The sequence below is a fragment of the Lemur catta genome, chromosome 5 (assembly GCF_020740605.2).
Source record: "Lemur catta isolate mLemCat1 chromosome 5, mLemCat1.pri, whole genome shotgun sequence".
Classification (NCBI taxonomy): Eukaryota; Metazoa; Chordata; class Mammalia; order Primates; family Lemuridae; genus Lemur; species Lemur catta.
The window spans coordinates 102,131,893-102,159,641 of record NC_059132.1 but is presented as its reverse complement, the minus strand read 5'-3'; the positions used below and the strand labels follow the sequence as shown (position 1 = coordinate 102,159,641).

Genomic DNA, 27,749 nt, shown 5'->3' with positions numbered 1-27,749 from the left:
ATTTTTCCATTGGCTCTGTTAGGCCTAAGAAATTATGTTGAAGTAAAAATGTGTGCATTTTTTTTTTAAGATTTGCAGTTTCTTAGTTTTTAGAATGCTTTGTATCACTACATATTAGAGTAACTTTATAATTAACAATGTTGATGTGATTAAAACATTTGGATATCTGTTGTCTTAAACACAATAAGCCACTGTTGTCTATTTAAATATTAATAATTCCAGTTAACTTTAACACTATTTGACATTTAAAAAGTGTTGAGTTGTATCACCTTAAAAACAATTTCTGTGCATCTTTTTTATGTTTTATACATAATTTAATTCAAGCAATATCTGGGGTAGTTGAACCTTAGGTGTTAAGAAATTATTTACTTTTATCTCCAGAGTATATTCTTTATAGAGAATGATATTGATATTACTCTTCAGATGGTTGATTCCACTAAGCAGAAGAACATTGAGCTTAATAATGTTCCCCTCAGAACAGAGATCAAGAGAATTTCCATGTTAACAAAGCTGTCTCTTAGAACCTTTAAGATTCTAGAATGTTTAGGAGTCTTAAATATGTTATATTAAAGGATTCAAGGAGTGTACACATACAATGTTCACGTGAAGATTTATGTTAAATGAGCTATCTAAGATGGGTTACGTCTTATCTTATACAGGTTTTGATCTTTCTGATCCTGAAAAAGAGAAGGTAGGAATTCTTGCCATTCAGCTGAAGGAGAGAAATGTTGTTCACTCTGTAAGTTTTTTTTCAATATAAACTATTATTTATAATATTCAAGAAAAATATGAAATTATTTTTATTGAAATGTTTCCTTCTTTATCTTTTCTACCAGGAAATAATAATAACTCTTCTGAGCAATGCTGTTGCACAATTCAAGAAGTATAAGTGTCCAAGAATGAAAAGCCATCTAAGTATGTATCCATAACATGCCACAATTTTATACAACTTTGAGTGATTTTAAATTATGTACATAAATCTTTTTTCCTTTATAGTGGTTCAAATGGGAGAGGAATATTATTATGCAAAGGATTATACCAAAGCTTTGAAGTAAGCCCTGTTCACTATTTATTTTTACAAGTAGTCTGATTACCTTACAATGAAATTGGAATAGAAATTTATATTGAAGGATTATTTTCATATTTATATTTCTGTTAAATTCCATTTCTGTAATATTTTTTCAAGTGCCATCTGCTGGCACAATCTTTTTCAAAGTTTTAGGAATGCACTTTTTTTTCTTCTAGAACTCTTCAAACTCTTTTTTGTGGAGCTATTTCAGTATGTCTTACATTTTATCTTCTTTTAGGTTGCTGGATTATGTGATGTGTGATTATCGGAGTGAAGGATGGTGGACTTTACTAACGTCTATATTGACTACAGCTCTGAAGTGTTCTTACCTCATGGCCCAGTTGAAAGATTACATTACTTATTCCCTAGAACTCCTTGGAAGAGGTAACTTGGTGTCTTTCAGCAAATCTCAATCCATAAAATTATTTAGCATCTTTAAACTTTTTAAAATTTGAATAATTTACTCTTATATATTTAGCAGTACTTTTACTACATGCAAGTCACTGTGCTTAGTCATCTTAAAAGAGATATTTATTATAAAATATTTTTAAAGCCTGGGGGTGTAATCGTAGAACTCTGGGAGGCTGAGGCGCGGGGGTCCCTTGAGGCCAGGAGTTGCAGACAAGCCTGAGCAAGAGTAAGACCCCATCACTTCAGAAAACAGAAAAATTAGTGGGGCATGGTGGTATGCACCTGTAGTTCCAGCTACTCTGGAGGCTTAGGCAGGAGGATTGCTTGAGCTGGGAGCATGAAGTTGCAGTGAGCTGTGATGATGCTACTGCACTCCAGCCTGGGTGACATAGTGAAACCTTGTTTAAAAATATATGTGTGTGTGTGTGTGTGTGTGTGTATTTATGTATTTATTTATTAGGTAAGGATAGTGAACTTACTTGCCTGTCTTGCAGTCCTGATTTTTTTCCTTCTTTCTTCATATTAGCTTCAACTTTGAAAGATGACCAGAAATCTCGGATAGAAAAGAACCTCATAAATGTTTTAATGGTAAGGTGGAGTTGTTTATATAAAATGTGTTGTACGGATATGTGTACCTGTATCTACATCTATACATACGTGTGTGTGTGGATGTATAGTTTTATTTTTCTCTAACTGATTGAATGAATGTTTAACTCTGTTGGTGCAGAATGAAAGTCCTGATCCAGAACCTGACTGTGATATCTTAGCTGTGAAAACTGCTCAGAAGCTGTGGGCGGACCGAGTTTCTCTGGCTGGCAGCAATATCTTCACAATAGGAGTACAGGACTTTGTGCCGTTTGGTAGGTAGCCGACATCTATGGTATTTCAGAGAAATCATTCTTATAGGTGCAAAATGATAAATATAAAAATCAAGAAAGAATTTTCAAAGTATAATCATTTTGTAAACTGTGATTTTGTTTCTCTTCAGTGACTTCTAAAGATAATCAACATAAATACCTGACTTATGTCTTAAAATATACTTTATTCATTTGTAGTTCGAGTATTATTAGAAACACACTTGACTATTTAGGCAGGTATTTTGAAGTAAGTTAATAACAAAATGGTTCTTTTTCCTTTAAAATCTTATCACCTACGTTTCAGGAGTGTCTATGTTTTTAAAATTAAAGGTGGTTTTAAATCTATAATTTATTTAAATTTTCTTTTTAAAAGTGAGCTACATTTATGTCTGTTGAAACGCCTTAAGTGTGACAGACAGTAATAATGGACAATGCAGATGTGTCTTTTCTGAAGAGGGTGGTTCACAGAATAATGTGTGTGGGTCTCGTATATCTGGTAGCGTGTAACTCAGCCCTTTTGTTTCGTTTCTAGTACAATGCAAAGCCAAGTTTCATGCCCCAAGCTTTCATGTTGATGTTCCTGTTCAGTTTGATGTTTATCTGAAGGCTGATTGTCCACATCCCATTAGGTTTTCCAAGCTCTGTGTGAGCTTTAATAATCAGGTAATGATACCTTTCGATATGTTTGTACCATGTGTGTATCTTATTGTAGCTTGCGTTAAACTGGATAAAACGAGCTTGATGACCTTTGCTAACCTCTCTTTCAGGAATACAACCAGTTTTGTGTAATAGAAGAAGCATCCAAAGCAAGTGAAGTTTTAGAAAATTTGACTCAAGGAAAGATGTGCTTAGTTCCTGGTAAAACAAGAAAATTGTCATTTAAATTTGTTGCAAAAACTGAAGATGTGGGAAAGAAAATTGAGGTTAGTTATGAAATTTACATTAAAAATATTTTTAATTGTAAAAATAATGTATTTATATCAGAAGAAGTTTAATACAGAAGTTTAAGTGAAAAATTAAAGTCTTCCGTGTGGACTTCCCAAGACAAACCATTCTTAATAGTTTGGTAGGTTTCCTTCCAGACATTTTTCTGTGAGCAGATTTGTAGTTTAAAATTTTTTTCAGTTAAAAAAATTTGGGAGTACATTGTACATAATACTCTGTTAACTGGCTTTTTTCACTTTATATTAGACATCATTTCCTCATTTTTTAATGGCTACATAATTAGTTAAGGAATTTTAAACAATATATACTACATAGTATAGCAAATATATTTTGTATAATATATAATTCAGACTAAATATCTTTTTGATATTTAAACATTGCTGATTGTACATTTTTAAAGAAAAATGAACTGTATTTTAAAAGATTAACGTAGATAATTGAAATGACTCTTAGAAATAAGTGTTATAAGTAATATTTTTATTGAGAGTAAATTCTGGAGCCTGGTTATGTGGGTTTAAATTCCAACTCTGCAGCTTACTAGCTTGTTGTATCTGAGTGCATTCATCTGTAAAATGGGGATAGTATAATAATGGTACCTGTTTCTTAGGATTTCATGAGCGTTACATCAGTTGATGTAAATTGCTTGGAATTGTGATTAGCACCAGAGTAAACATTCGTTTAGTGCTTGTTCTCCATGACTTGAATGGGAATGGTTAGCTAATCTAGACTTGGGACCGTTGCTAAGACAGATGGTACATAAGGTTATACTACCAATGTTCCTGTAATAATTTCTGTGAACCTGTTGATTTTATTATTAACCTATATCCAGAGTTTTTTGCTCATTCGTTTTTTTAAAATCCTGTATGATTTTGACTAAATCTTTAATTGTATATTTTGTTTTTTTCATGAGGAAGCCTATCAGACAGAAATCATATTTAATAATCCTATTTTGAGTCCTTTTGTTAATGAATTTAGTTGGAAGGAACACTTATTCAATTAATAAAGCATTCCATTGCTAGTACTATAAATATTTTCAGGAAGGATATTTGTGTAATTGTAGATTAGGTTATAAATGTATTCATGGTCATCAAAATATTTCATTCAGCAACTGCTAATTGGGCATCTGTTACATCAGGCACTATGCAGCAAATTGCTAAAATCGTAACTGTACTGTACACTCAGTCTCTTAGCTAGGAAGTCAAGTTGTCTCTATTTTAAAGGTAAAGAAGTTGAAACCCGGAGCACAGTTAACCCAGAGCCAGAATAAGACTCTAACAGCAGGTGTTCTGCTTTCTGTTACACTGTGGGTCTCCAAATGAACTCCACAGTACAGCATGATTCTGTTAAGAGGGGATGGTGACAACCAAGTATAAGATGGCATTTCTGACAGACCATCTTCTTTTAGATTACTTCAGTGGATCTTGCTCTGGGCAATGAGACGGGAAGATGTGTGGTTTTAAATTGGCAGGGAGGAGGAGGAGATGCTGCTTCCTCCCAAGAAGCTTTACAGGCAGCTCGATCCTTCAAAAGACGACCTAAGCTCCCCGACAATGAGGTTCACTGGGACAGCATCATCATTCAGGCAAGCACAATGTGAGTGTACTTTGCCTGGCAGATGATGTTAAAGGTCATCCTCTTTTTTCTTTGAAATACTTTGTTAAAGTGATTTATTTATTTATTTTTTAAAATCAGTAACTTAGCTAGGATTTCTTTTCAAAGGATCATTTCCAGAGTTCCAAACATTTCTGTACATCTGCGACATGAGCCTCCTGCCCTGACTAATGAAATGTATTGTTTGGTTGTGACTGTTCAATCCCATGAAAAGACCCAAATCAGAGATGTGAAGCTCACTGCTGGCTTAAAACCAGGTAAGCATTTGCTTGTTAAGTTTGATCAGTGTTAACCCAACATAAAATAAGCATCAATGGTGTTAACTATAGGGCCTTTGTTTAAAAGAAGGTATGAAATAGTGCTCTTCATACAGTATTGATTGTTAGGATAATATTTGACTTCTTTATTTTAAAACACCAATATTAATGCTTTTAGGACAGGATGCCAATTTAACTCAGAAAACTCATGTGACTCTTCATGGAACAGAACTGTGTGATGAGTCCTACCCGGCTTTACTCACTGACATTCCCATCGGAGACTTACGACCAGGGGAACAGGTGAATTTGGTCAACTGGGATTGGAGAGGAAATCAGTTAGTTTGAAGTTTTAAATATACAGCGAGTGTTAGTTTCAGAGCATTTTTTTTTTTTGAGACAGAGTCTTGCTGTGTTGCCCGGGCTAGAGTGAGTGCCATCACTCTAGAGTGGCATCAGCCTAGCTCACAGCAACCTCAAACTCCTGGGCTTAAGTGATCCTACTGCCTCAGCCTCCCTAGTAGCTGGGACTACAGGCATGCACCACCATGCCCGGCTAATATTTTTCTATATATATATTTTAGTTAGCCAGATAATTTCTTTCTATTTTTAGTAGAGATGGGGTCTCGCTCTTGCTGAGGCTGGTCTCGAACTCCTGACCTCTAGCAATCCACCCGCCTCGGCCTCCCAGAGTGCTAGGATTACAGGTGTGAGCCACCACGCCCGGCCCAGAGCATTTTAATAGCATATCCTAGGACTAAAAAAGTTAACTAATGAACATTTTACATACATTTTACATATTTAAATGTGTAAAATGTATTAAGCGGTTTTTCTACAAGAGATTTTAGAATAAATGACCATAAAGAGAATTAGTTGTCTAATAAAATAACTGTTGTTTGTAACTTAGTGCAATAATCTCTCAATTAACTTCTGTTTCCAAACCAAGTACAAAAGATTTTGGGGAAGTTAATGATAATGAAAAAAGATGCAGTAGCAGTGGTCCCCCTCTCATTTTGTGGTAGAATTAAAATCAGGGTACCTCTTCCATGTTGGAAGCTTTGATGAGCTCTACACTGCAACATCCTATGAAAGTGATAAAGAATTTAGTCAGAATAGTGAACTCTAGAAAGTGGGGAACATTATCCTAAAATATATATTAACATCAAGAAGAAATCTCCATAATATTGATTAAATTATAACAATTTTTTTGTTATAGCTGGAAAAAATGTTATATGTTCGCTGTGGAACAGTGGGTTCAAGAATGTTTCTCGTGTATGTTTCTTACCTGATCAATACAACCGTTGAAGGAAAAGAAATTGTTTGCAAGTGTCACAAGGTATTGTAACTACTTCACAAAGCATCATATATGGAGTATTCCCCTATTTTTGTTAGTTTACCTGTAAAATAAGCAGCTTGTGTGTTTATTGTAGCCTGTTATAAATTTGAATTAAGCATCTGTTGGGTTTTTTTTATTCTGTATGTTGAGATATATTTAGGCTAGCACTCATTGCTCAAACATTAGACAGAAAATTGCCTTACATGGCTTTTCATATGGAGAATCAACAGGTTTGAGATCTCAAGCAAATCACACATTAGACAAAATCTGTAAGTTGGCTTATATGCAGAAGTTTTTGGAGGAAAAGGTCTCCCTTTTTAAATTTCTTTTTCTATTATTAGAGAAGATTCTTGTCAAAATTGTTTTTGGTAAGTATACATAATAAGAGTGAAAATAGGAATTGTTATAGTTATAGTCCAACAACTCAAAGGCAGCTGCCAACCCTTTGATGTATTTTTTATTGGTCTCTTTTCTTTTTATGGAGATTTTTGAGGGGCTGTGTTTTTAAATAGATTTAACCATATTGCATGTAATGTTTATATCCTTTTTATTAATGGAAAGCTATGATATTTAATAGCTTCTTGGTCCTAGTAGCAGTGTTGTCTCAGCTTTTTCTTAGGAATTGGGTCCTCAGCCCAGCGGAGGAGAAGGCTTGGCAATCTGAGAATCTGTAGTTTCATTACTGCAGAGTCTGGGCCGTGGGCTGTTTACAAGTCACTGGGAAAGAAAACCATCCCCAAAAAGTTAGCAGTATTTCCCAAGTGGGAAGGGGAAAGGCACGTAAGGAACTGTCAGAAATTTCACATAGCCCAGGGGAATGCGTAGAGCCCTAGATGGTGAATTAGGAGATAAGGGTGCCAGTCTCAGCACTTCATATCTGAGACTTAAAGGTACTGTACAGCATCCCAAATCCAAAAATTTGAAATCTGAAAGTCTCCAAAATCTGAAACTTTGAGTGCCAATGTAACACTCAAAGGAAATGCTCATTGAGGAATGTTGATTTGGAACACTCAACCCTAAATATAATCCAAAAATATCCAAAATCTGAAGCAGTTCTGGTCCCCGCATTTCAGATAAGAGATACTCAACCTATAAAACTCCCAAGGTCACATGGCTGTATGTACAAGGTCACAGAGCTAGTAAGTATATATCCAGCCAGGATTAGAATCCAGATTTATCTGGCACTACAGCTTGCGCTTTTAACCAACATGACGTTTTTTAAAGGTTTCTCACCAGGAGGCTGGGTTATTTGTTTTGAGAGATACAATAACCCCATTGTTTTTCTAACAGACTTTTAAAGCATGTTGGTTGAGAGTAAGAGCTCCAGGGCTGTTTCAGTTTAGTTTGTGTGCCTTTGTCACTTCTAGCTATGTGACCTCATCTTAAAGTGGCAATCATAATAGCTCCTGTTTCCTTGAGTGATAGGGACATTACATAATGCTTATATAGGGATTATAACAGTATCTGTCATACTACATCATTATTATTATGGTTATATTTATTTTAGCTATTTTGAGTCAAGTTGAGGTAAAGCACTTGGACAAAAGGAAGACCCAGATTCTAGGCCTGGCACCAATAGCTTTGTGGAACTCTGGCACGATGGCTGCCCTGCCTGCTTCACTAGATCCGACATCAGTAATGTATAAGAAAGCACTTTGCAGTGTGAATTGTTATAAAATCGTAAGATAACTTACTAGAAGTATTAGTCAGATCTCTCTACATAGATTTTCACAAATATTATCCAAGAGAAAGACCTTTACTTCTTAATTTATAACTTGGAATTATTTATTGACCAGTTGTAGATTGTGTTTTGTATGCTTTCTATTTTTAAAACTTTATATACAAAGATTTAGAAAAGCCATTGAATGTGCCCTTTAAATTTTCTTACAGGATGAAACTGTAACAATAGAAACAGTCTTTCCTTTTGATGTTGCCATTAAATTTGTTTCTACAAAGGTAAGTTCTTGTGAGGCATATTGGAAATCATTCATGTTATAGAAATTGGCTGAAAAAAAATAGATGAATGTAATTCCTGACAGACCTTTTATGTTCATTTGTGACAGTTCGAGCACCTGGAAAGGGTTTATGCTGACATCCCCTTCCTGTTGATGACAGACCTGTTAAGTGCCTCACCTTGGGCCCTCACTATTGTGTCCAGTGAACTACAGCTTGCTCCCTCCATGACCGCAGTGGATCAGCTAGAGTCCCAAGTAGACAAAGGTGAGACTTTGGGTCATTCCCACCTAAACAGCAGAAAGAATTGTGTGCATGCATGTGTGGTGCATGTGTATGTAAGGAAGCAATGTTGACTTTTTAATAAGTGAGGGAACTTGGAGACTTACGCTCACAAAAGCAATACATATAGAATTAAGTTAGAATTAGTATTATTTACCATTTGCTTGAGTATACCTGATTTTAAAAGATCATATTTTTTTCTACTGTAAGGAAGCTACATTTTGAAAAACGTACTTGAAAATAAAGTAAAAATATTTTTGTATTTGAATTTTTTAAAGATTGTTTTTCTTATTAATTTTTAATTAATGTTTACTGTTTATAATTTGAAATGGGAAAAGATGTTTATTAAAGAAACATAGGGAAATGTAGAAAAGCAGAAGATAAATTTTCTGAATCCCCCAACTAAAACAATTTCTAGAACAGATTCAAACCCAGAACAACACCTTTCTGGTTCAGTGTACTTCGGGCTTGTATGCTTCCTGAGCTCTTAGAGGTAAGAGAAATTAATTTGAATGTTAACCCAAGCAAAATTGTATTCAACTGTATTATCATAAGGTAAAAACTGTGAGAAAAAAAATCATGATGTATTCCTTAAACCAAATAGAAATGAGTTGTTTTATTTACTCTATTTGTTTATGTCTGCTTTATTTCACTGTCACAGTCACTGTAACAGTGAACAGACACTGAACACTGATAGTGTTCAGTCATTGTTGATTCGCAATACAGCTTAAAATTAGATGAGAAATTATCAGAATTACAATATATTTTAGTATCTGCCCTGACAATATATTTCAGTATCTGTCAATTAGTAATCAACAAATATTTATCAGATGCTTCACTATAAGGCACCAGGCTAGGCTCTCAAGAAGATACCAAAACGATCAGGCAGTCTCTGTGTTTTAGAAACTCATCATAAAGGAGATACTGTTTCCCCTTGGAATGATAGAATAATTGGGTTTTTGTCCAATCTACAGTCCTTCACTATACTAGCTGAGCTATCAAAGAGTACACAGAACAATTGGGTTTTTGCACAAGATCTTGGCATCAAATCTTTATGTAAGATCAATAGATAAAAATCAAACATGTCCCTAAACTTTCTATTTAAATGCTAAAAATATGTTCTACATTCTGTAAAGTAATAATAAAAAGCATATTTTGCTTTCAGAATGCCTTCATAAGCTTTTTCATTTCTCCTTGAAACTTGTTTTTTTCTTGTGTTTTTGGACATTACTGTCTCTGTTTCTACTTTGTTTTTCTGTCTTCCTTTTCTCCTAACATGCTAATTTGGAATAATCCTGAGCTTTAGAGTCAAACTGAACTAGATTCAGTTCTCAGCCCTACCACTTGTTCTTTTGTTAATTTGGATGGTTCATTTTGTTTCATCACTTTGCAGAGTTAAAGACTATGATGCATGTGAAATAATAAAATAATGTATATGAGATAATATGAAATATCTTACCTCAATGGTCATCTTTTAACAGCTCAATAAAAGCTGGTTATTCGTCCATTTTTACTGATTCATTTTCTTACACTGAAAATGTTAGTCATCTCCAAGATCCTGACTTTGGTTTTCTTTTTCTTTCTGTACAAGTCTTCAGCTGCCACACAACTTTAAGCTGCCTGTATTTTCTAGTCCTGTTAAAGGAGTCACACCGTATTCCTAATCCAGGCTAGAAACTGCAGGGGGAAACTGCAGTCCTTCTGCAGACCCACATCCGGCCCGACACCAAGTTCTGCCCTCGCAACATCTCTCCAGTCCAGCTTGTCCTCTCCATCCTCACCTTTTCACACCTGGTCTATAGAGATGGCTTCTTAGCTGCTTTCCTCCTTGCCAGCCATTCTCTCCCTAGTCTGCCTTTCATATTGCTGCCAGAGTTTGATTCCTCAAAATACTTTTTTAAGGAGGCATGACAAGTTCAGTGTCATGCCTGAAAAAACTTTTGTGACATGCTAGACCTTATCCAGTCAGGCTCTAGCTTACCTTCCCAGCTGTAGGAAAATTTATCTTCTACTTTTCTATACTTTCCTAAGTGTCTTTAATAAACATCTTTTTCCATTTCAAATTATAAATAACAGTAAACATTAATTAAAATTAATAAGGAAAAAATCATTAAAAAATTCAAATACAAAAAAAATTCTTATTTTACTTTAAAGTACATTTTTCAAAATGTAGCTTCCGTATAGTAGGAAAAAAATCTGATCTTGTAAAGTCAAATTTTAAAATTTCTACTTCCCTTTTGCTTTTTCCCAGACTTAACTAAGGCAAACTTATTACATTCATCAAACATTGCTCCAACTCCTTTTGAACATACTATTACTTTTGTCTAAAACTCTTTCTCTGTTTTTCAACCTGTTGAACTCTTGTTTGCTCTTCAGGGCTCATGTAAGCTTTAACTCCTTGATCCTCCCAAGCAGGGCTAAGTACTCTTCCTTTAGTCACATGGTATTTTGTACATACTTATATTGTAGCACTTATCCTATTATATTGCAATTATCTATAAATATGGCTCCCAGCCAGGCAGGGTGGTGTAAGCCTGTAATCCCAACATTTTAGGAGGCTGAGGCAGGAGGATCACTTGAGGCCAGGAATTTAAGACCAGCCTGGGTAACATAGCAAGTCCTCGTCTCTGCAAAAAAGAAATTTAAAAATTAGCTGGTGTGGTGGTGTGTGCCTGTAGTCCCAACTACTTAGGAGGCTGAGGCAGGAGGATCATTTGAGCCCAGGAGTTCGGGGCTGCCATGAGGTATTACGCCACTGCAATCTAGCCTGGATGACAAAGTGAGACCCTCTCTCAAAAAAGAAAAAAAAAAAAAAAAGGCTTTCTTACTACACTATGTGCTCCTTTAGAGCCAGAACTGTATCTTTTTCATCTCCATATTGTTAGCATCATAGTAGTTGGTTAATAAGTGTTTATTAAATTAAGGAATAATCTCTGGTTTGAATCTCCAGTGTATTAGTTCCTGTTGCTGTAACAAATGACCACAAAGTTAGTGGCTTAAAACAACACAGATTTGTTGTCTTGAAGTTCTGGAGGTTAGAAATCCAAAAAACAACTGGTTGCGTTCCTCAGCTCATGGCTCCTTCCTCCAGCTTTGAAACCAGCAATGTAGCATTTCTGTGTCACAAATTGACCCTAATGTTAATTGTCAATAAACGTCATGGTCATTTTGGTTAACTTCTTAAAATCAAGGAGAACTTTGGATAAATGAATGGCCCAGGTTTTTAAAAGCTTGATTTCAAGAGGTTTGAATTGATGTAGTTTTTATTTACTGGGCTACAATATCATGTCCTAGTCTTAAAATTACTTCAAAGTACTTAATTACAGTAAAGGTTGATTCAGCTTTTTTGCCTCTCACTGCTATTCTCTGTACACAATCAGACCTCCATTAATCTACCACAACCTTTTTCATCAGAAAACCATAAAAATAATAACCTGATATTTAGGGACTTTTTTATTATTTCAAAGTTTCACTCACAGATTTGCTAAAATTGGCATAAAATAAGCACTGTGGCCTGCTTGCTTTTAAAGAAGAGACATTGCAGGCTCTAAACTGCTGAAAGGTAGAGAACACTTGGTTTAGATGAGCACTTATCTTGTCATCAGGAAATTTACTATGAAATTGGCAAGAAGAAAGCATCTTTGCATAAAAAGGTGAGTAGCCACATCAGGCAATGTGAGTGGTATCAGTAATACAGATTGAGTATCTCTTATCCAGAACACTTCGTACCAGAAGTGTTTTGGATATCTGATTGTTCACATTTTGGAATATTTGCATTATACTTACTGGCTGAGCATCCCTAATCTGAAAATCTGAAATCTGACCTTGAGCATGATCTTTGAGCATGATGCTTGCACTCAAAGAGTTTGGATTTTGGAACATTTTGGGTTTCAGATTTTTGGATTAGGTACACTCAATCTATATGTATTTACTCAGAGAAAGCCAGAATTTTCTGTAATGACATTTTGAGTACTTTAAGGGTGACGAAAGTTTTCTCTTTTCTTTTTATCTACCCCAGAATGTTTCCTTTGGAAGCATGAAATAATTGGGAAAAAGAAGAATACCCATAGGATATTCTTTTCCCAAGCTTCTCGCATCCATTAGTTTCAATAGGACTTGTTGGCAGGTGTACAGATGACTCACTGATTTTTATTAGAATGGAATATTGATAGATTAGCAAAAACAATGGACTCTGGGAACCTTGAAAAAGTCATTTAACATCTTCATTTCTAAGGCTTCATTTCTAAGTCTCTATAAATAATATATAACTGATAAGCCATTTCTTCTTTGTTATGTTACTTGGATGTAGAACTCCTCTTTCATAGGGGAAACTGTTGCATAGGGCTTCTAAAGACTCTTCCTTGTAGTTGTCTTACAGACGGGAGAGAGTGCCAGTGAATGCTTTTGTCTTCGATGCCCATCTGTTGGAAATGTTGAAGGTGGAGTAGCAACTGGGCATTATATTATCTCCTGGAAGAGGTAAAAATTGTATCAATCCTATCTTTTCTTCATTGTCTTTATTCTTATACTTTTATTATTTGTCCTTGTCACTTAATAGTTGAGAGCTTCTGTCATTCTGAAGAGCAGAAGAGAAGTCACATGGATATGACTGACCATTTGTTAAAAACACAGACTAAGAAAAAGTTAAACTTTAATTTGTGTTTGTCACAATTCATAACTTACATGGTAATTAAATTTTAGCCAAATTAAATCTGAACACAAAGGATATATGTATAAGAATGTTCATGGCAGCACTGATTATAATAGTAAAAAATTGGAAAAAACTAAATGCCCATCAATAGGCAAGTGGATAAATTGTGGCACATTCATACAGAGGAGTACTATATATCAGTGAAAATGAATGAACCAGAGCTACATGTATCAACATCTTAATGTATAGTGAACAAAGCAAGCTAAAGATGAGAATATAAACAAATTGCATTTATATTACATTGAAAAACATGTAAAACATACTATATATTTCTTAGCACTACGTATATACATAATTTGGAAAGGTGTCCAGAAATGCATGGGAATGATAGATGTCAAATTCAGGATAGTAGTTAACCTCTGGAATGCAGGGTGGGGTGCAAGCAGAAAGGGCTTTGCCAGAAGATTCAGCTGGATTTTCGCATTTTTTTCTCACACAGGAGAGTAGATACATGATATTTCATGTATTATTCTCTTAGAATGGCTTAGTTATTTTCATAAGTTTTGAAACAGGGAATAAAATTTATTATTTGCAAATGAGCCTATAATCCTAGCACTCTGGGAGGCCGAGGTGGGAGGATTACTTGAGCTCAGGCATTCAAGGCCAGCCTGAGCAAGAGTGAGATCTCATCTCTACAAAAAATAGAAAAATTAGCTGCATGTAATGGTATGCGCCTATAATCCCAGCTGCTCTGGAGGCTGAGGCAGGAGGATGGCTTGAGCCCAGGAATTTGAGGTTTCGGTGAACTAGGATGACATCACTCTACTCTAGCCAGGGTGACAGAGTGAGACTATTCCCCACCCCCCCCAAAAAAGAAAGAAATCAGAAGGTCTTAATTAGAGTGTTTTGTACAATTCAAAGTAATGAGTAGGAAGATGTGAATGTTACAGCTATCACTAAAAGGTTGTAAATTACCAAAATTGACTGAAGGAGAAATTTTTAAACCTAAAAATTCAATAACTGAAGGAAATTCAGAAAGTTACCTTCAAACCTTTAAAGACTATTTGTTTAGTATATGTAATTACATTACATCATCATTTATTATTCTCATGTTATTAATTGTTTGCAAAGCATAGAGCAAGAAGGATAGTTTCTTGGTTCTTTTCATGAAGAGCACTGATACCTAAACCTGACAAAGGCAGAACATGAAAACTACAGGCCAGTGGCTCTCTATCTTTTTGGTCACAGGACATCTTTACATTTTGAAAAATCATTGAGAACTCTAAAGAGTTTTTATTTGAGTTTTAGTGTATTAAAAATTAAAGCAGAAACTTTAAAAATTGGAATGGAGAAATACGTAATTTTATTAAGAAATAAATAAAAAATTTATCTTTCTTTACTCCTGAATTTACCATATTGATGTTTAGTTTATGTTTCTATTTATTAAGACAGCATTTTAAAGGAACTGCTTAATTATTGCATCATACTGTGACACTACAGAGATGTATTCATTTATTATTGATGAGGGCCTAGATGCTTCTGCCTATTGCTTTTGCTGGGTAATGGTTTGCACATAATGGCAGCTGGTCCAGCCCTGGAGGCAGACTCCTCATAAGAGATTTCCCTGACAGTTGACTACCAGCCACCCTGTAGTTCCCACTATAACTGTAACATGGGGAGAATATTTAAATAGCATAATGTTATTTTATCTCTGTAAATGTTGGAACACCACTATGTTTGTTGATAGTAAGATATTTTTAATTCTTCAGTTTCTGCTGTGTACTTGTATTGAGTTGTAACTTTGAAGTGGTCTGGGGCCCATCTGTAAAGCATCCTCAGTGAGTTATGTCGTCATGTAAATCACTGCACTATGTCCCTTGCTGCGAAAGTCTTGCTATCAGAACTGTATTAAATGGTGTGCTTCATGATTGACAGTCTGGCACGCCTCCTAATGTCAGCCCCCACTAGTAACAAACAGTAGCCGTGGATTATAACATAACATTTCATAAAAGGAAATATTTAAAATGACATTGGGACTCTAAAAGCTCTTACTTCACAAAACTACTTCCATTAATAAAGTTTTGGTAAATGGATAAATAATTTCTATTAACTTTGAAATTAGTTGATGAATACACATGTTCCCTGCCTTTTGATGTATTAACTTTTTACATAAAATGGAGTTTAAAAGGTGACCTTTTCTGCCCTAGGGCTTCAGCCATGGAAAACATCCCCGTCATCAGCACTGTCATCACTCTGCCACATGTGATTGTGGAAAATATCCCTCTTCATGTGAATGCAGGTAGTGGGAATTCAAATTTGACTTGATAAAAAGGATCCAGTAATAATAACATTTATGTTAGCTTCTAAGATTTTAGTTTTTTACTTTCTATTATGAAAAATTACCAACATTTTTATAAGAGTAGATCACAGCCAGTCTTGTTTCGTCTCTACTCCTATACACTCCTCTCACTTATTTTGAAAGAAGTCCCAGATATCATTTCAGCCATAAATATTTCATCAAGCCTCTTTAACAAATAATAGCTATTTTTTAAACATAATCATAGTACCATTATCATGACTTAAAAAATTATCAGTAATTTCTTAATATCACATTTCAACGTTGAAATTTGACTCTGAATATTTTTCAGTTTATTTGAAGGTCTGTACACTGCATTTGATGGATAAGTCTCATACTATCCATCTATAATATAGGTAGGCTGACTCCCTCTGCCTTCCTCCACAGCCCCTCTTCCCCTCCACTGTTACCCCTCCATCACCTCTTCCAATACTGCTTTCTGCACCACTTCTCCCTTCTCCTCCTCTCCTCCTCTCTTCCTTGCTGAAGAAATCAAGTCATTTGTCCCATAGAGTTTTCCACAGCCTGGCTTTGCTGATTGCATGGTGTCATTTTTAAATGTTTCTTACTTGCTATAAAGTGGCTCGCTATCTGTAGACTTGATCAGATTTGGGTTCAAGTTTTTGGCAAGAATACTTCACAATTAATGGTATATGCACATAATATCTATCATTCCTTCTTTCTTTACTGGAATACTTTATTAAGAGAAACCTCCCTTTATCAATTGTTTGGTTACCGTGATGTCTATAATAATTTTGAAAAAATAGTACATAGTGCTTGCTTCTGCAGCACATATGTTAAAACTGGAGTGATACAGAGAAGATGGTTGTTGCCCTTTCATAAGAATGGCATACAGATTCATGAAGCATTCCATATTTTTGTATCCTAGGAAAAATAAAATGGCAGAACTGTAAAAAAAACACATAAAAACAAATGAGTGGGTACTTAAATGAATGAAAGTTTTACTTATAGTTTCACTAAAACATAACTTTTGCTTATTCTAGTTTAGGAACCATGATAGATGTTTTGGGAAATTTTTTATAGATTTTTAAGAAATATTCCTAAAACATAATTTAGTTCCTGATAGCCAAGACCCTTTCTAGGGCAGTCATTTTTAGAAGGACACTTATTTTCTTAGCGTGTTTTATTACAATCCTATGGCTATTGTCCAATCAAATAATTTTCTTTTCTGTCAAGAATACAGTAATACCATTAATTTAAATTATACTATGTCTGTAGAATGAAATTTATTTTCAAAAACAAGTCATAAATGGTGAGCTATTTTTTTTAAACAAGAGAATTATGTCATCTTTCTCTACAGATCTGCCATCATTTGGGCGTGTCAGAGAATCATTACCTGTCAAGTATCACCTACAGAATAAGACTAACTTAGTCCAAGATGTGGAAATTTCTGTGGAGCCCAGTGACGCCTTCATGTTCTCAGGTCTCAAACAGGTACAGGTTTTATCTTGTTGTGTTGCTTATGTAGACGCAAAAGTGTGCCCAGGAAATGGAGAGTTATATATTTCGATTTTATGAATGAACTGATTATGGCTGATTGTCCTCTCTATTGTTTTGATAGTCGTGAATTTTTAAGCACTTTTAAAGATTCAGTACAACATCATGGAGATCAGACGTGTAGGTTCTTATTCCTTAGAAAACAAAAGTCCACAAATCCTAGGACTATATTATGATATGTTAGAATTCCTGAAGTAATCTTCCCTATCTTACTGATGTGTGTGTTTGCATATATGTGTGTGTTTCTTAATTTGAGGCTTAGAGGTATGACTAGGTAAATATTAACAGCCTATTTTTCTTCTCTACTATTGGTGAAATTTCATAGAAATATTTATCATACATAGAATTTATTTACCTTTGGTATGTTTAGATACAATTTTGTATCTATACTTAAAAATACATTATCCAGGTTTTTTGATGCAGTCAAATCAGAGGTGGAAAAGTTCGTCAGGTTTTTAAATGAGCAAACATAATACTCTGGCAAAACCGTGCTTCGGTGAGAGTGCTGTCCTCCACCGTCAGAGGGATAACAGAGATACCTCAGTACGTGCTATTTTATTAGCAAGGGTATAATTAAAGGAATAAGCATGTCGTAACACCTAGAAGTATCTACCCTGACTGATTTAACTGTGCTCTGCATATTCTTAGTGCTGCGTTTGTTGGTAAATGCAAAGTAAAATTATATATAAAATATGCTATATGCCTTTGTACTGTTTTATATTTATGATATACAGTATTAAGTATGATACCAGCTATAATGTATTGGTACACCTATGCATATATTACTCTTGACACATGTATATATGTGTACTCATTTCTCATTTACAAATGAGAAAGCTTTTCTTGAGTATCTTGGTCTTTTCCAGGTGTTGACATATAAATAGGTAGGAAATACAAAGATGCCAAAATCTTACCACTTTGTATTCTTTTCTAAAGTATTGTTAAGGATTTTCAAACATCTTTTTTTTCCTGAAGTTACTTACCTTAACACAAGGGTAACATCCTTAAAAGAAAACACTAGATAGCTGGGTGTGGTGGCACGTTCCTGTAGTCCCAGCTACTGGAGAGGCAGGAGGATCACTTGAGCCCAGGAGTTGGAGGTTGCAGTGAACTGTGCTGACGCCACTGGACTTCAGTCCAGGCTACAGAGCGAGACCCTATCTCAAAAAAAAAGGAACACTGGAAATAAATAGTTTGTCTTATGTTGACATATGTCTACAAACAGACACTCTCCTACAAATTATCCTGTAACACATTGTGAATGTAAAATTTACCTGGGCTAAGGCAGAAAATATTAACCTGTCTAGTGTTGGTGTAAGTTGCGTTTGTAGATCTTGGTAGAAACAGAGAAATCATGCATATATTTTTTATATATTTCTTATCTGCTTTGTCCTAACCTCCTACTAATTCAGCCCACAATTTTGGAATCTGTCTGAAAGATGGAATAGATAGAATGAATATTTCACCAGAAGGATTTAAATATCCAGTCTTTCATAAATAAGGGTAACAACATACAGATACTGTACATATGTGTATTTGATTATCTTTCTTTACAACTTTTTATGATTTAGATTCGATTGCGTATCCTACCTGGCACTGAACAGGAAATGTTATATAATTTCTATCCACTAATGGCTGGATACCAGCAGCTGCCGTCTCTCAACATCCACTTGCTCAGATTTCCCAACTTCACAAATCAGCTGCTCAGGCGTCTTATACCTACCAGTATTTTTGTAAAGGTAAGGTCTAGAAATGTTCTGCTTTTTAAATTCAGTGTCTTAAAAACAAACAAAAAAAAAGAGGACTTTTTTTTCATGTAAACTTCACTGAACAATATTTTGAGACTAACAAGTGGTGGTTTTGACTTTTATTTTATGAATTTGGCAATATTGCTATTCATTTCTCTAGAGTTACTATTATTTTATAGAGTCTGATTTCAGAGATTTTTATTCCCTTATGTAAATAATGATTTATTCTTATAGTATCCTTAAACATGTTTTTATTTTGGCTTAGTAAAGTGTGTTTTCAAATTGTAGTTTGTAACTAGTTTTTAATCAAAATGGATTAACTTTAGATATCCTTAAACTTTCCTAATTCTAACTGTGTAATCTTGGATTTGAGTCTCTTCTATCAAAAACTATACTAAGTCCTCTGCAGGGGAGCAGTCTCATGACTAGGTGGGGGATAGAAGGGGAGTGGGGAATGTCCTTTTGGCTGTTTGACTTTTTGAGTTTGCCATTCCTAAACTTAGAAGACTGGTTTAATCATCATGGAAGGAAGTATTTACCATCGTACAGAACTGGTCACAACTGTACTGATCAGCTTTTTTGAGATGCTAGAGTTACTTATATTGGGAAATAGAGGTTTGGTTCCATCAATTAATCTCTTTGTAGTCTTTTCTCTGGAGTGCCCAGTAAACCCAAACTTAATCCCAACTACTGCTACTTCAGTCTTTTGATTTTTGATCAAGGTAAACCTCTGCTGGGTATTATTTAAATTCATAAGGAAAAGTTCCAGAAAATAAACATTCATAAGTTTTAACATAACTAACATGCCCTTTTTTTAACTGGAGTGATCTAAGTACAAGTACCACCTTCTATTAACTGAACGCTGCCAAAAATGTTGGCTGGAATCCTCAGAGTCAGCTCCTTTATCAGTTGGGGAAACTTATAATTAAAAATTTTGCCATTCCACAATGTATACATATTATACATATTTTAAAAATCATGTTGTACACTATAAGTATATATAATTTTGTCAATAAAAATTATTTTAACCTATTACACTAAGAACAATGACTGAGAGATTATCCTTTCCCACTTACTGGACAGTCACTGACTAAAATTTTATGTCCCAGTGCACCTTTATTCACCTTTAGAGCTGTACTGTCCAGTATAATAGCCACTAGTCACATGTGACCATTGAAATTTAAGTTAAAATTAAATTTGAAAATTACTTGGGTGCACTAGCCACACTTTAGCTGCTCAGTAGCTAAATGTGACTAGTGACTACCATAGTAGACAGTGCTGTCCTAGAGCAAGTTTGGATCAACATTTTTCTTCCTTTGAATAAAAGAATTCAGTTTTTTAATTGCAACATGTAGTCATTTTCTGCCCCTGCTTGTAAAGCTACGTTTGACAAGGATTTAATTAGCTTGAGCCATTATTTTGTTTCTAAAGCTAACCAGCCTCCATTAGTACTAAAAAAATAAGTTAAGAATAAAGACTAGGAACTTATTTCACTCATTCCATTCCCGACTTGAATGTCAGAGACTTACACACACACACACACACACACACACACACCCATCTCCGCACTACAGACTTACACACACACACACACACACACACACCCCCATCTCTGCACTACAGACTTACACACACACACACACACACACACACACACACACCCATCTCCGCACTACAGACTTACACACACACACACACACACACCCATCTCCGCACTACAGACTTACACACACACACACACACACACACACACACCCCATCTCCGCACTACAGCCACAGCAGCAGCAAAGCTGAGCAGGAGCGGTGCCTCCACTGCCTCCAGGAAGAAAGCCCAGCATGGCTTTTGACTGTGAAGTTGTAACACTATTTGATTGCATTTTCACCACCCTTCTCATGCTTCCCCCACAAAGGTCTGCTATTATACATCTGTGTAATAAAATAAAATTATTTGCAAGAGTTTTATTCTTTTATCTACCAGATAACTCTCTGGGATGTTAATAACCTGTCACAAACTTTACAACTAAAAACAGTTTTATAGACACCTTTTATTCATTCATAGCCTTGACTTTTCTGATGTGATGTTTTAAATTTTTTCAATCAGTGACCTTAGAGAAATGGCAATTTTTGTTTTTATCTGCTGCTTCTATCCTTCTGTTGTGCATTGTTAGATACTCTGGAGTTCAATGTGAATCACCTTTTCTCAAACAGGAGATTGGGAAACCTTGAATCCCCCAAATGAGCTGGTCTGTCAGCTCAGGTTTGTGGTGGACTTAAGTTTGAGATATAGGATGGCCCTGCACAAGCGAGAGCGCATAAAATTTGATCAGTTAAGCAAGAATGATAAACGAGGTGCCATCAGTGACAGATTGCCAGTGGCTGCTGGTACGTGAGGTTAAGAGAAGTGTAGACTGAAGTGGATTCAGTAGGTGGAGGTGCAAGGTCAGCTGATGGTGTCAGAGGGATGGTGTCAGGTGTCACAGCCCAGGCTGTGCTGTGGCTGTCCCCAGGTGCTAGTGAAGAAAGAAGGTGGGATAACAGAAGGATAATAACCATTTTTGCTTTGATGTTTATACTTGTTTATTCTGGTTTTGTAGAACAGTTTCGAGAATTCCAAAATCCTTTCAATTAACTGAACTTTTGTTGTAATTATTACCTTGTAAAAAAAATTTTGTTTTCCCACTTTAAAGCCACAGGGCCGACTCATGGATGATACCTCTATTGCTGCTGCGTGATGTTCAAGGCCAGCCCTTGGCTGTTCTTACAGAGAAGTTGGGAAGAGCCATGTAGGTGTTTCATTGTGAACTGTAGCTTGGATCATGGTAAAAAGTTAATCTTTTCTATTTTTTAATGTATATTATACCAACTTCAGAGGAACTCATACTTAAAATATTAGGAAAATCTATACTCTCTTATAGTTTCTCTAATAAATATTTGAAATCTGTCATTGTGACATAAAAGGTATCAGACCATTGTTATTATTCGATGGAAGTCATTTTATAAATAGTAAATTCTATTAAAAGTGATTTATGTGTACAATATCAGAGGAAAATTAAGGATCTCAAATATGACCGGACAAAGAGAGGAAAATACACCAATATCTGTGCCAGTAAAGTTGTGAATTCCCTGAATCTCTTTCATAGTTGGCTGAACTGGAGATAAATCCATCCTCATAAATTCAGTGTGTGCTCAGAGTATACACACAACGTGAGCAGTTGTATTACTGATATGGAAAACTTCCAGAAAGTTTTAATCAAAGCAGTTTAATTAAGGTGTCAAAAATATCTTTGCCTACTATCAAAAGTGTCAGAAAGGTTCAGCTTGCAGCTAAAATGTGGATCATTTATGACCAACTTCATATTTTTGGAGGTGTTAATAAGATCTTCATCTGAAAGGATCTGAGCTGCCAGGTTCTGATTATAAGCATGATTTCCTAAACTAAAAGTTTTCAGAAAAGATGCAAGGTCTGAAAAAGAGCTTTTGGTTATGTTGTGCAGTTTTAAAAGGACTATTTAAAACTCTTGAAAATCCATGTAAATAAAAATCATAGGATGAAAATTTTCTTTGTTAAAATATCGTAATAATTTAAAACTACCTGATTTCCTGGAAAATTTTATTATTTAAAAAGTGGAGGCATTGTAAAAAGAAAATAGTGATGTAAATAAACATGTTCTCTTTCAAATTTGCGTGTATATATCTTTTATTTATTGTGAACTTGTTTGATTTCCACTTCATGCAACAGCTTTTACTGAGAACACTGTTGCATGTAGTGGAGAGCAAAGGATTGGAAATTTGGATATCTTTGTTCTAGAGCTGGCTCTGCTAAACTTCCGTGAGACTTGGACAGTGAGTAGGCTGTCTGGGGAGGATGTGAGTCCCCTGTTACAACATGGCTTTTCAGGTGGAGGCCATGGAGCCTGACTCTGGAGTCTGTCTAGGATCCGGTCCTACCCCTGCTGCTTCTGGCGAGGTGACTCTTCAAGTTACTTCCCTGCTGTGTATCTCAGTTTTCTCATATATAAGGTGTAAGTGGTAGTAGCACCTATCTCATCAGCCTGGTATAAGGATGAAACAGAGTCATATATGAAAACAGCTGGGAACAGTGCCTGACCCAAAGTTAGTGCTCAACCAGTGTCATCTGTATTACTACTTTTTGTGGGAAGGCTGGAGAAGATGCTCACTTATCTGTTGGTTAGGTCCATGTTATCAGAATTTGCTGATATTTATGTAATGCACTACATATATGAGTATATGCATGTGTACATACATGTATGTATATATGCAAATATATAAGACTAAACAAAAGTGTCATGAAATCGTACATTGTATATACTCTTATATTTTGTATCCTACTCTATTTTGTTAAAAAAAATCACTGGCTGAAACCTGCTAAATTGATTTCATGACCCACTAATGAGATATGACCTGCAGTTTGAAAACTATTGGACAAAGACCTTTAATGTTCCTTTGAATTCTAAGGTGGTTTGATGCCGTGCCTCCATGAGGAAGATCTCGTGTGTTAGTACTGCCGTTGTCAGACGTGAAGTATGTGCATGGACAAATGGGTCACTGACATACACTTTAAAATTATTAGCATTAATGTCAGTGTGATTTGTAATTGTGCGTGCTACTGTAAAGATAAGCAAACAAACAGGTCTATGTTTTTTCTCGGTCTTTCTTAGAGTTGGCAATAGAGTAATCCTTTTCCAACCAGGGATTCTAACGTATCGTAAACTCTTCTATGAATATATTCTGTTTTCCTATTTTGAAACTCAAAAATTTAATTCAGAAATACATGGAATCATAATCTACCCTGGGTTCAAAAATCAAAACTCATAGTGTCGTAGGAGCTGTTTTTTTTTGTTGTTGTTTGTTTGTTTGTTTTTTGTGTGTGTAGGAGCTGTTGATTCACTAAGGTTATAAGTATAAAGAAGGACTTCACAGTCTTTCTCCCCACACCTCTGTGCCATCAACCACGGCTATCTGTCTCTCATGAGAACATCTGCCTTCTGTCTTGGTACTGTTTACCATTTAGCTCTCAGCATTGCTGTCTGCATGTATTCACTCTATTCAGGGATATGAAATTTTTAAACAAGCATTATAAATTGTGGGAAGGTGTGTATAAAAGTTTGACTCTGGTACATGAAGGTAAGCACCAGTGTATTGATAACCCAAGTGTTACCAAGAGGAAGATGAGGATGATAATGTCTTTGGGAGGTGATATAGTTTGGATTTGTCCCCTCCAAATCTCACATTGAAATTTGATTCCCAATGTTGGAGGTAAGGCCTGGTAGGAAGTGTTTGGGGTGTGGGGGTGGATCCCTCATGAATAGCTTGGTGCCATTCTTTTGAAAAGAGCCTGGCACCCCCTCCTCTCTGTCTCTCTCTGTCTCTCTCTCCCCCCCTCCTCCTTTCCTTTTTCCCCTCCCTCTACCTCTCCCCTTGTCTCTCTGTCTCTGACTCCCTCTCTCACCATGTGACACGCTAGCTCTCCCCCTTTCCTTCCTCCAGGAACGAAAGCTTCCTGAGGCCCTCAGTAGAAGCAGCTGCTGGCACCATGCTTCCTGTACAGTCTTCAGAACCAAGAGCCAGTCCATGAGCCAAATGAACCTTTCTCTATGAATTACCCAGCCTTTCTTTACAGCAATGCAAAATGGACCAAGACAGCAGGGGAAAAATATTCTTAATTGACTTAATTTTGTGTTTTTGTGATTCTTAGAGCTCAAGTTGCAACTTTGATCATGTCAGCTCGGTTTTCTTCATAAGGTCTAGGGTTCCTTATCCTTGAATCCTTCTGAGAATCACGGGGTTTATGGAGCATGACTCCTACGTTGAATTTTTTAAAATGTCTTTCATGTTATTTGAGGGAAAGATTCTTTATTTCTGTTTTAATGCAGTCATTTCTTCCGTGGCTTCATTCAGAATATAAAGTCTTCCAGTCGATACTCCCTAATTATAACTTAAGAATTCTGAGTTCCAATTTCCACGTTGGCATTGTGATGAGAGAGCGAGTGCTTTTAAGGAAAAAACGCATCTCCTTTTAATGGGGAGGGTCCGGGCAGTCCCAGCAAATACCTTTCTGAAGCTCCCCCTCTTGGCCTTAAAATCCAGAAAAGGCACCGAGAGTGTCCCAACTCCTAGTTTAAAAGTTACTTTGAGATGGGTTGTATTATTTAATGTAATTATTTAATAATTTGTATTATTTAGTAGTGACTAGTTTTGCAGAGATTGTTGAATGAATATACGATACCAAATAGAAATGTGTGCTTTATCTTGTCCCCTCTTTTTTCATGCCATGTGAATTCAGATCTTCTCCAGCTAAAGCATTATGAATGAATGCCAAGTAAAAACCACTGGCCCTGTGCATTAAGACATATAAGAGAACAAATTCCTACTTTATTTTATTCCCAATATTCTTAGATACTCTTCACTTAGGGGTTTGTTTGGAAACATTTCTGATATTCATGCCATCCTTTGGTGAGCCCCAAAACCATATCACCCTTTATGTTAGCAAATAATGCCCTCTCAGATGTGTCTTACTGAAGAGCACCATGAAATTCACCAAATGAGTACAAAGTCCCATTTTCATGAAAAAGAAAAGGAACTCATAGTTTAATTATGTTCAGGTTCTCCTCAGAGATCAGATTTATGAGAAACATTCCCTTCCACTCAATTTACTTATGCCTGAGAACAAGAGAAAGTGATCCCAAGGCCTTATTGTTTCTGCTTTCTGAAGCATGTTTTATCAGAGGGGAAGTAGAACCAAAGTCAAAACTGCCAAGTAGTCCTGCATTTCAGGGTGGTACATACATCATGCAAATTATACCCCAGGCGATTTTTTAAAATTCTGTTTTCTCCCCATTGAAGAATGCAAAACTCATGGCAACTTTGAAGTTGATTTTCCATTTATATAACACATCCTAGTCTAAAATGTATCAGCATGCATGACAAATGGAAACTTAGGAATGTTATCTTTGTTAGGTTGGTGGGGATTTCAAAACTATGTACCTTTTCCAAATGACAATTGCTAACATTTATTGAGTGCTAAGATGTGCCAGATGGGAATATTTTTATCTCATTTGATACTCATTAAAGCCCAGTGTGGTATAGGTACTCTTATTATTTCCATTTTAAAGATGTGGAAACTGAGGCACAGAGAGGTTAAATAACTTGCCCCATGTTCAGGTTATCAACTGCTGCAAAGCAGATCATCCCAGTGCTTAACGGCTTAAAACAACAATCATTATCTTTTTTGGTTTCAGCAGAGCAGGAATTTGGGAACAGCGTGGTTGAACAGTTCTGGCTCGGTGTCACGCAGTTGTAGCCAAGGCGCCACTTGTCATTTAGTCTCAGGACCTTTGCATGTGGTCACTGGGCTTCCTCACAGCACGGCCATCTCAGGGCATCGAACTGCTTACCTGGCAGCACAGCGCTCCAGTGAGGATGGAACTAGCAAGGTGGAAGCTGCACTGCCTTTTTTGACCTTATCTGGAATTTCACATAACATCACTTCCTCTACGGTCACAAACCCACCCAGATTTAAGGTGAGGGAACAGAAACTATAAACTCCACCTCTTGATGGGGAAGTGGCCTCATCCTAGAAGGTGTGGGACAGGAGCTATTTTGCATCCATCTTTGGAAAGCACAAGCTGCCACACCCAGTGACACCACAAGTGGTAGAAGAGCTGGGATTCAAATCAAGGCACTGCCTGCAGAGCCTGCCTGCTTAACCAGGACACTACACAGCCACCATTCTCCTGCCGCAGTGCTTAGTCCTGAATAAAAGAGTCTTCTGCTAAATGTGTATGCCCGAGGCACTAGGCATTCTATGAATTAAGACCTTCCCTTAAGTATGTGACAGTAAACTGTGTTGCCCCGAACTACACATTGAACTCCAAGTGTTTATCTTGGGCTTACTGTGGGCCACGTTCTGTGCTGGTTGCTACAGCCATAAAGGAGTCCCTATTCCTGAAGAACAATGGTCCCCTAGGAGGAACTGCCCTGTAAACAAACTGCAATACAATGTAACATGCAAGAGAAGTGGGTACAAGAGTGGTGAACTGATGGGGTGTCTGAGATCCACTTTAAAATACTCCAGAAAACAAAAAATACCTAGATGGCACAAGATTTGAAAAATGTTGATAATTGTTAAATATGGGGGAAGCGCGACTGGGGGCTTATACTATTCACTCTCCTTTTGGATAAGTCTGAAATTATCCATAGTTAAAAAAAATAATAAAAGATACAAGGTAGAAAGGAACCCCTGGGAAGGTGATTAACTTCACAGAGTGAGGAGGAAGCTGCAGGGAGGTTGAGCCTCCTCAAGGAGTGACATTGGAGTTGTTTTTGTTTCGTGTTCGTGATAAAATTATTCTGTGTTTTTGTTGTATTGGAATGCATTTCCATCATCCGTGAACAGATAATGTCGTGTGAACTGGCTTTTGGAGCCCACATAAAGGTTTGTAAAATAAACAGGTCAAGGAGAGCTTTCCAGGTGATGAAAGGGTTTGCTGGCATCGGCCCCTGCAGGGCCAGCGCTTGAACACAGACTTGCCCGCTGTGAGTGACGCTGGTGTTCCTTTTTCCACCCCAGGAGTTCATATTCGGTGATGAGAGAATTGGGAGGATGGGGGATAAAACTGAAAGCATGCTGGCCCCTGTGACCATCACTGCTGCTGGAGAGCAATTCTAGGATTGGGGGATGAAGACTGTCTTCTTTCTGGTAAAGCTCATCAGATTGAGGAACTGTGGTTTGGAAAAC

At 36.2% G+C, this 27,749-nt stretch overlaps 1 protein-coding gene and 1 non-coding gene across 4 annotated transcripts in view; both read left to right on the top strand.

Annotated features, from left to right (window-relative positions):
- Window positions 1-22,670, top strand: part of TRAPPC11 (trafficking protein particle complex subunit 11) — a 40,761-nt gene extending 18,091 nt beyond the window's left edge. For 2 of the 3 annotated variants that reach the window (XM_045552440.1, XM_045552441.1), the window contains exons 12-30: window positions 660-739; window positions 837-915; window positions 997-1,051; window positions 1,308-1,453; window positions 2,007-2,068; window positions 2,208-2,340; window positions 2,870-3,000; window positions 3,105-3,260; window positions 4,688-4,875; window positions 5,002-5,150; window positions 5,329-5,450; window positions 6,364-6,483; window positions 8,374-8,439; window positions 8,547-8,703; window positions 13,086-13,197; window positions 15,577-15,668; window positions 17,047-17,180; window positions 18,815-18,982; window positions 21,679-22,670. In XM_045552440.1, coding sequence (XP_045408396.1) covers window positions 660-739; window positions 837-915; window positions 997-1,051; window positions 1,308-1,453; window positions 2,007-2,068; window positions 2,208-2,340; window positions 2,870-3,000; window positions 3,105-3,260; window positions 4,688-4,875; window positions 5,002-5,150; window positions 5,329-5,450; window positions 6,364-6,483; window positions 8,374-8,439; window positions 8,547-8,703; window positions 13,086-13,197; window positions 15,577-15,668; window positions 17,047-17,180; window positions 18,815-18,982; window positions 21,679-21,723 — 2,195 coding nt within the window. In that variant the 3' untranslated portion in view covers window positions 21,724-22,670. Of the gene's footprint in view, window positions 1-659; window positions 740-836; window positions 916-996; window positions 1,052-1,307; window positions 1,454-2,006; window positions 2,069-2,207; window positions 2,341-2,869; window positions 3,001-3,104; window positions 3,261-4,687; window positions 4,876-5,001; window positions 5,151-5,328; window positions 5,451-6,363; window positions 6,484-8,373; window positions 8,440-8,546; window positions 8,704-13,085; window positions 13,198-15,576; window positions 15,669-17,046; window positions 17,181-18,814; window positions 18,983-21,678 lie in introns of those variants that run through there. The other variant, XM_045552442.1, reaches the window with a different exon arrangement.
- LOC123639020 lies at window positions 16,499-16,605 on the top strand. Its single transcript, XR_006735591.1, has one exon. It is a non-coding gene; the product is annotated as a U6 spliceosomal RNA (small nuclear RNA).
- Window positions 22,671-27,749: the final 5,079 nt, after the last annotated feature.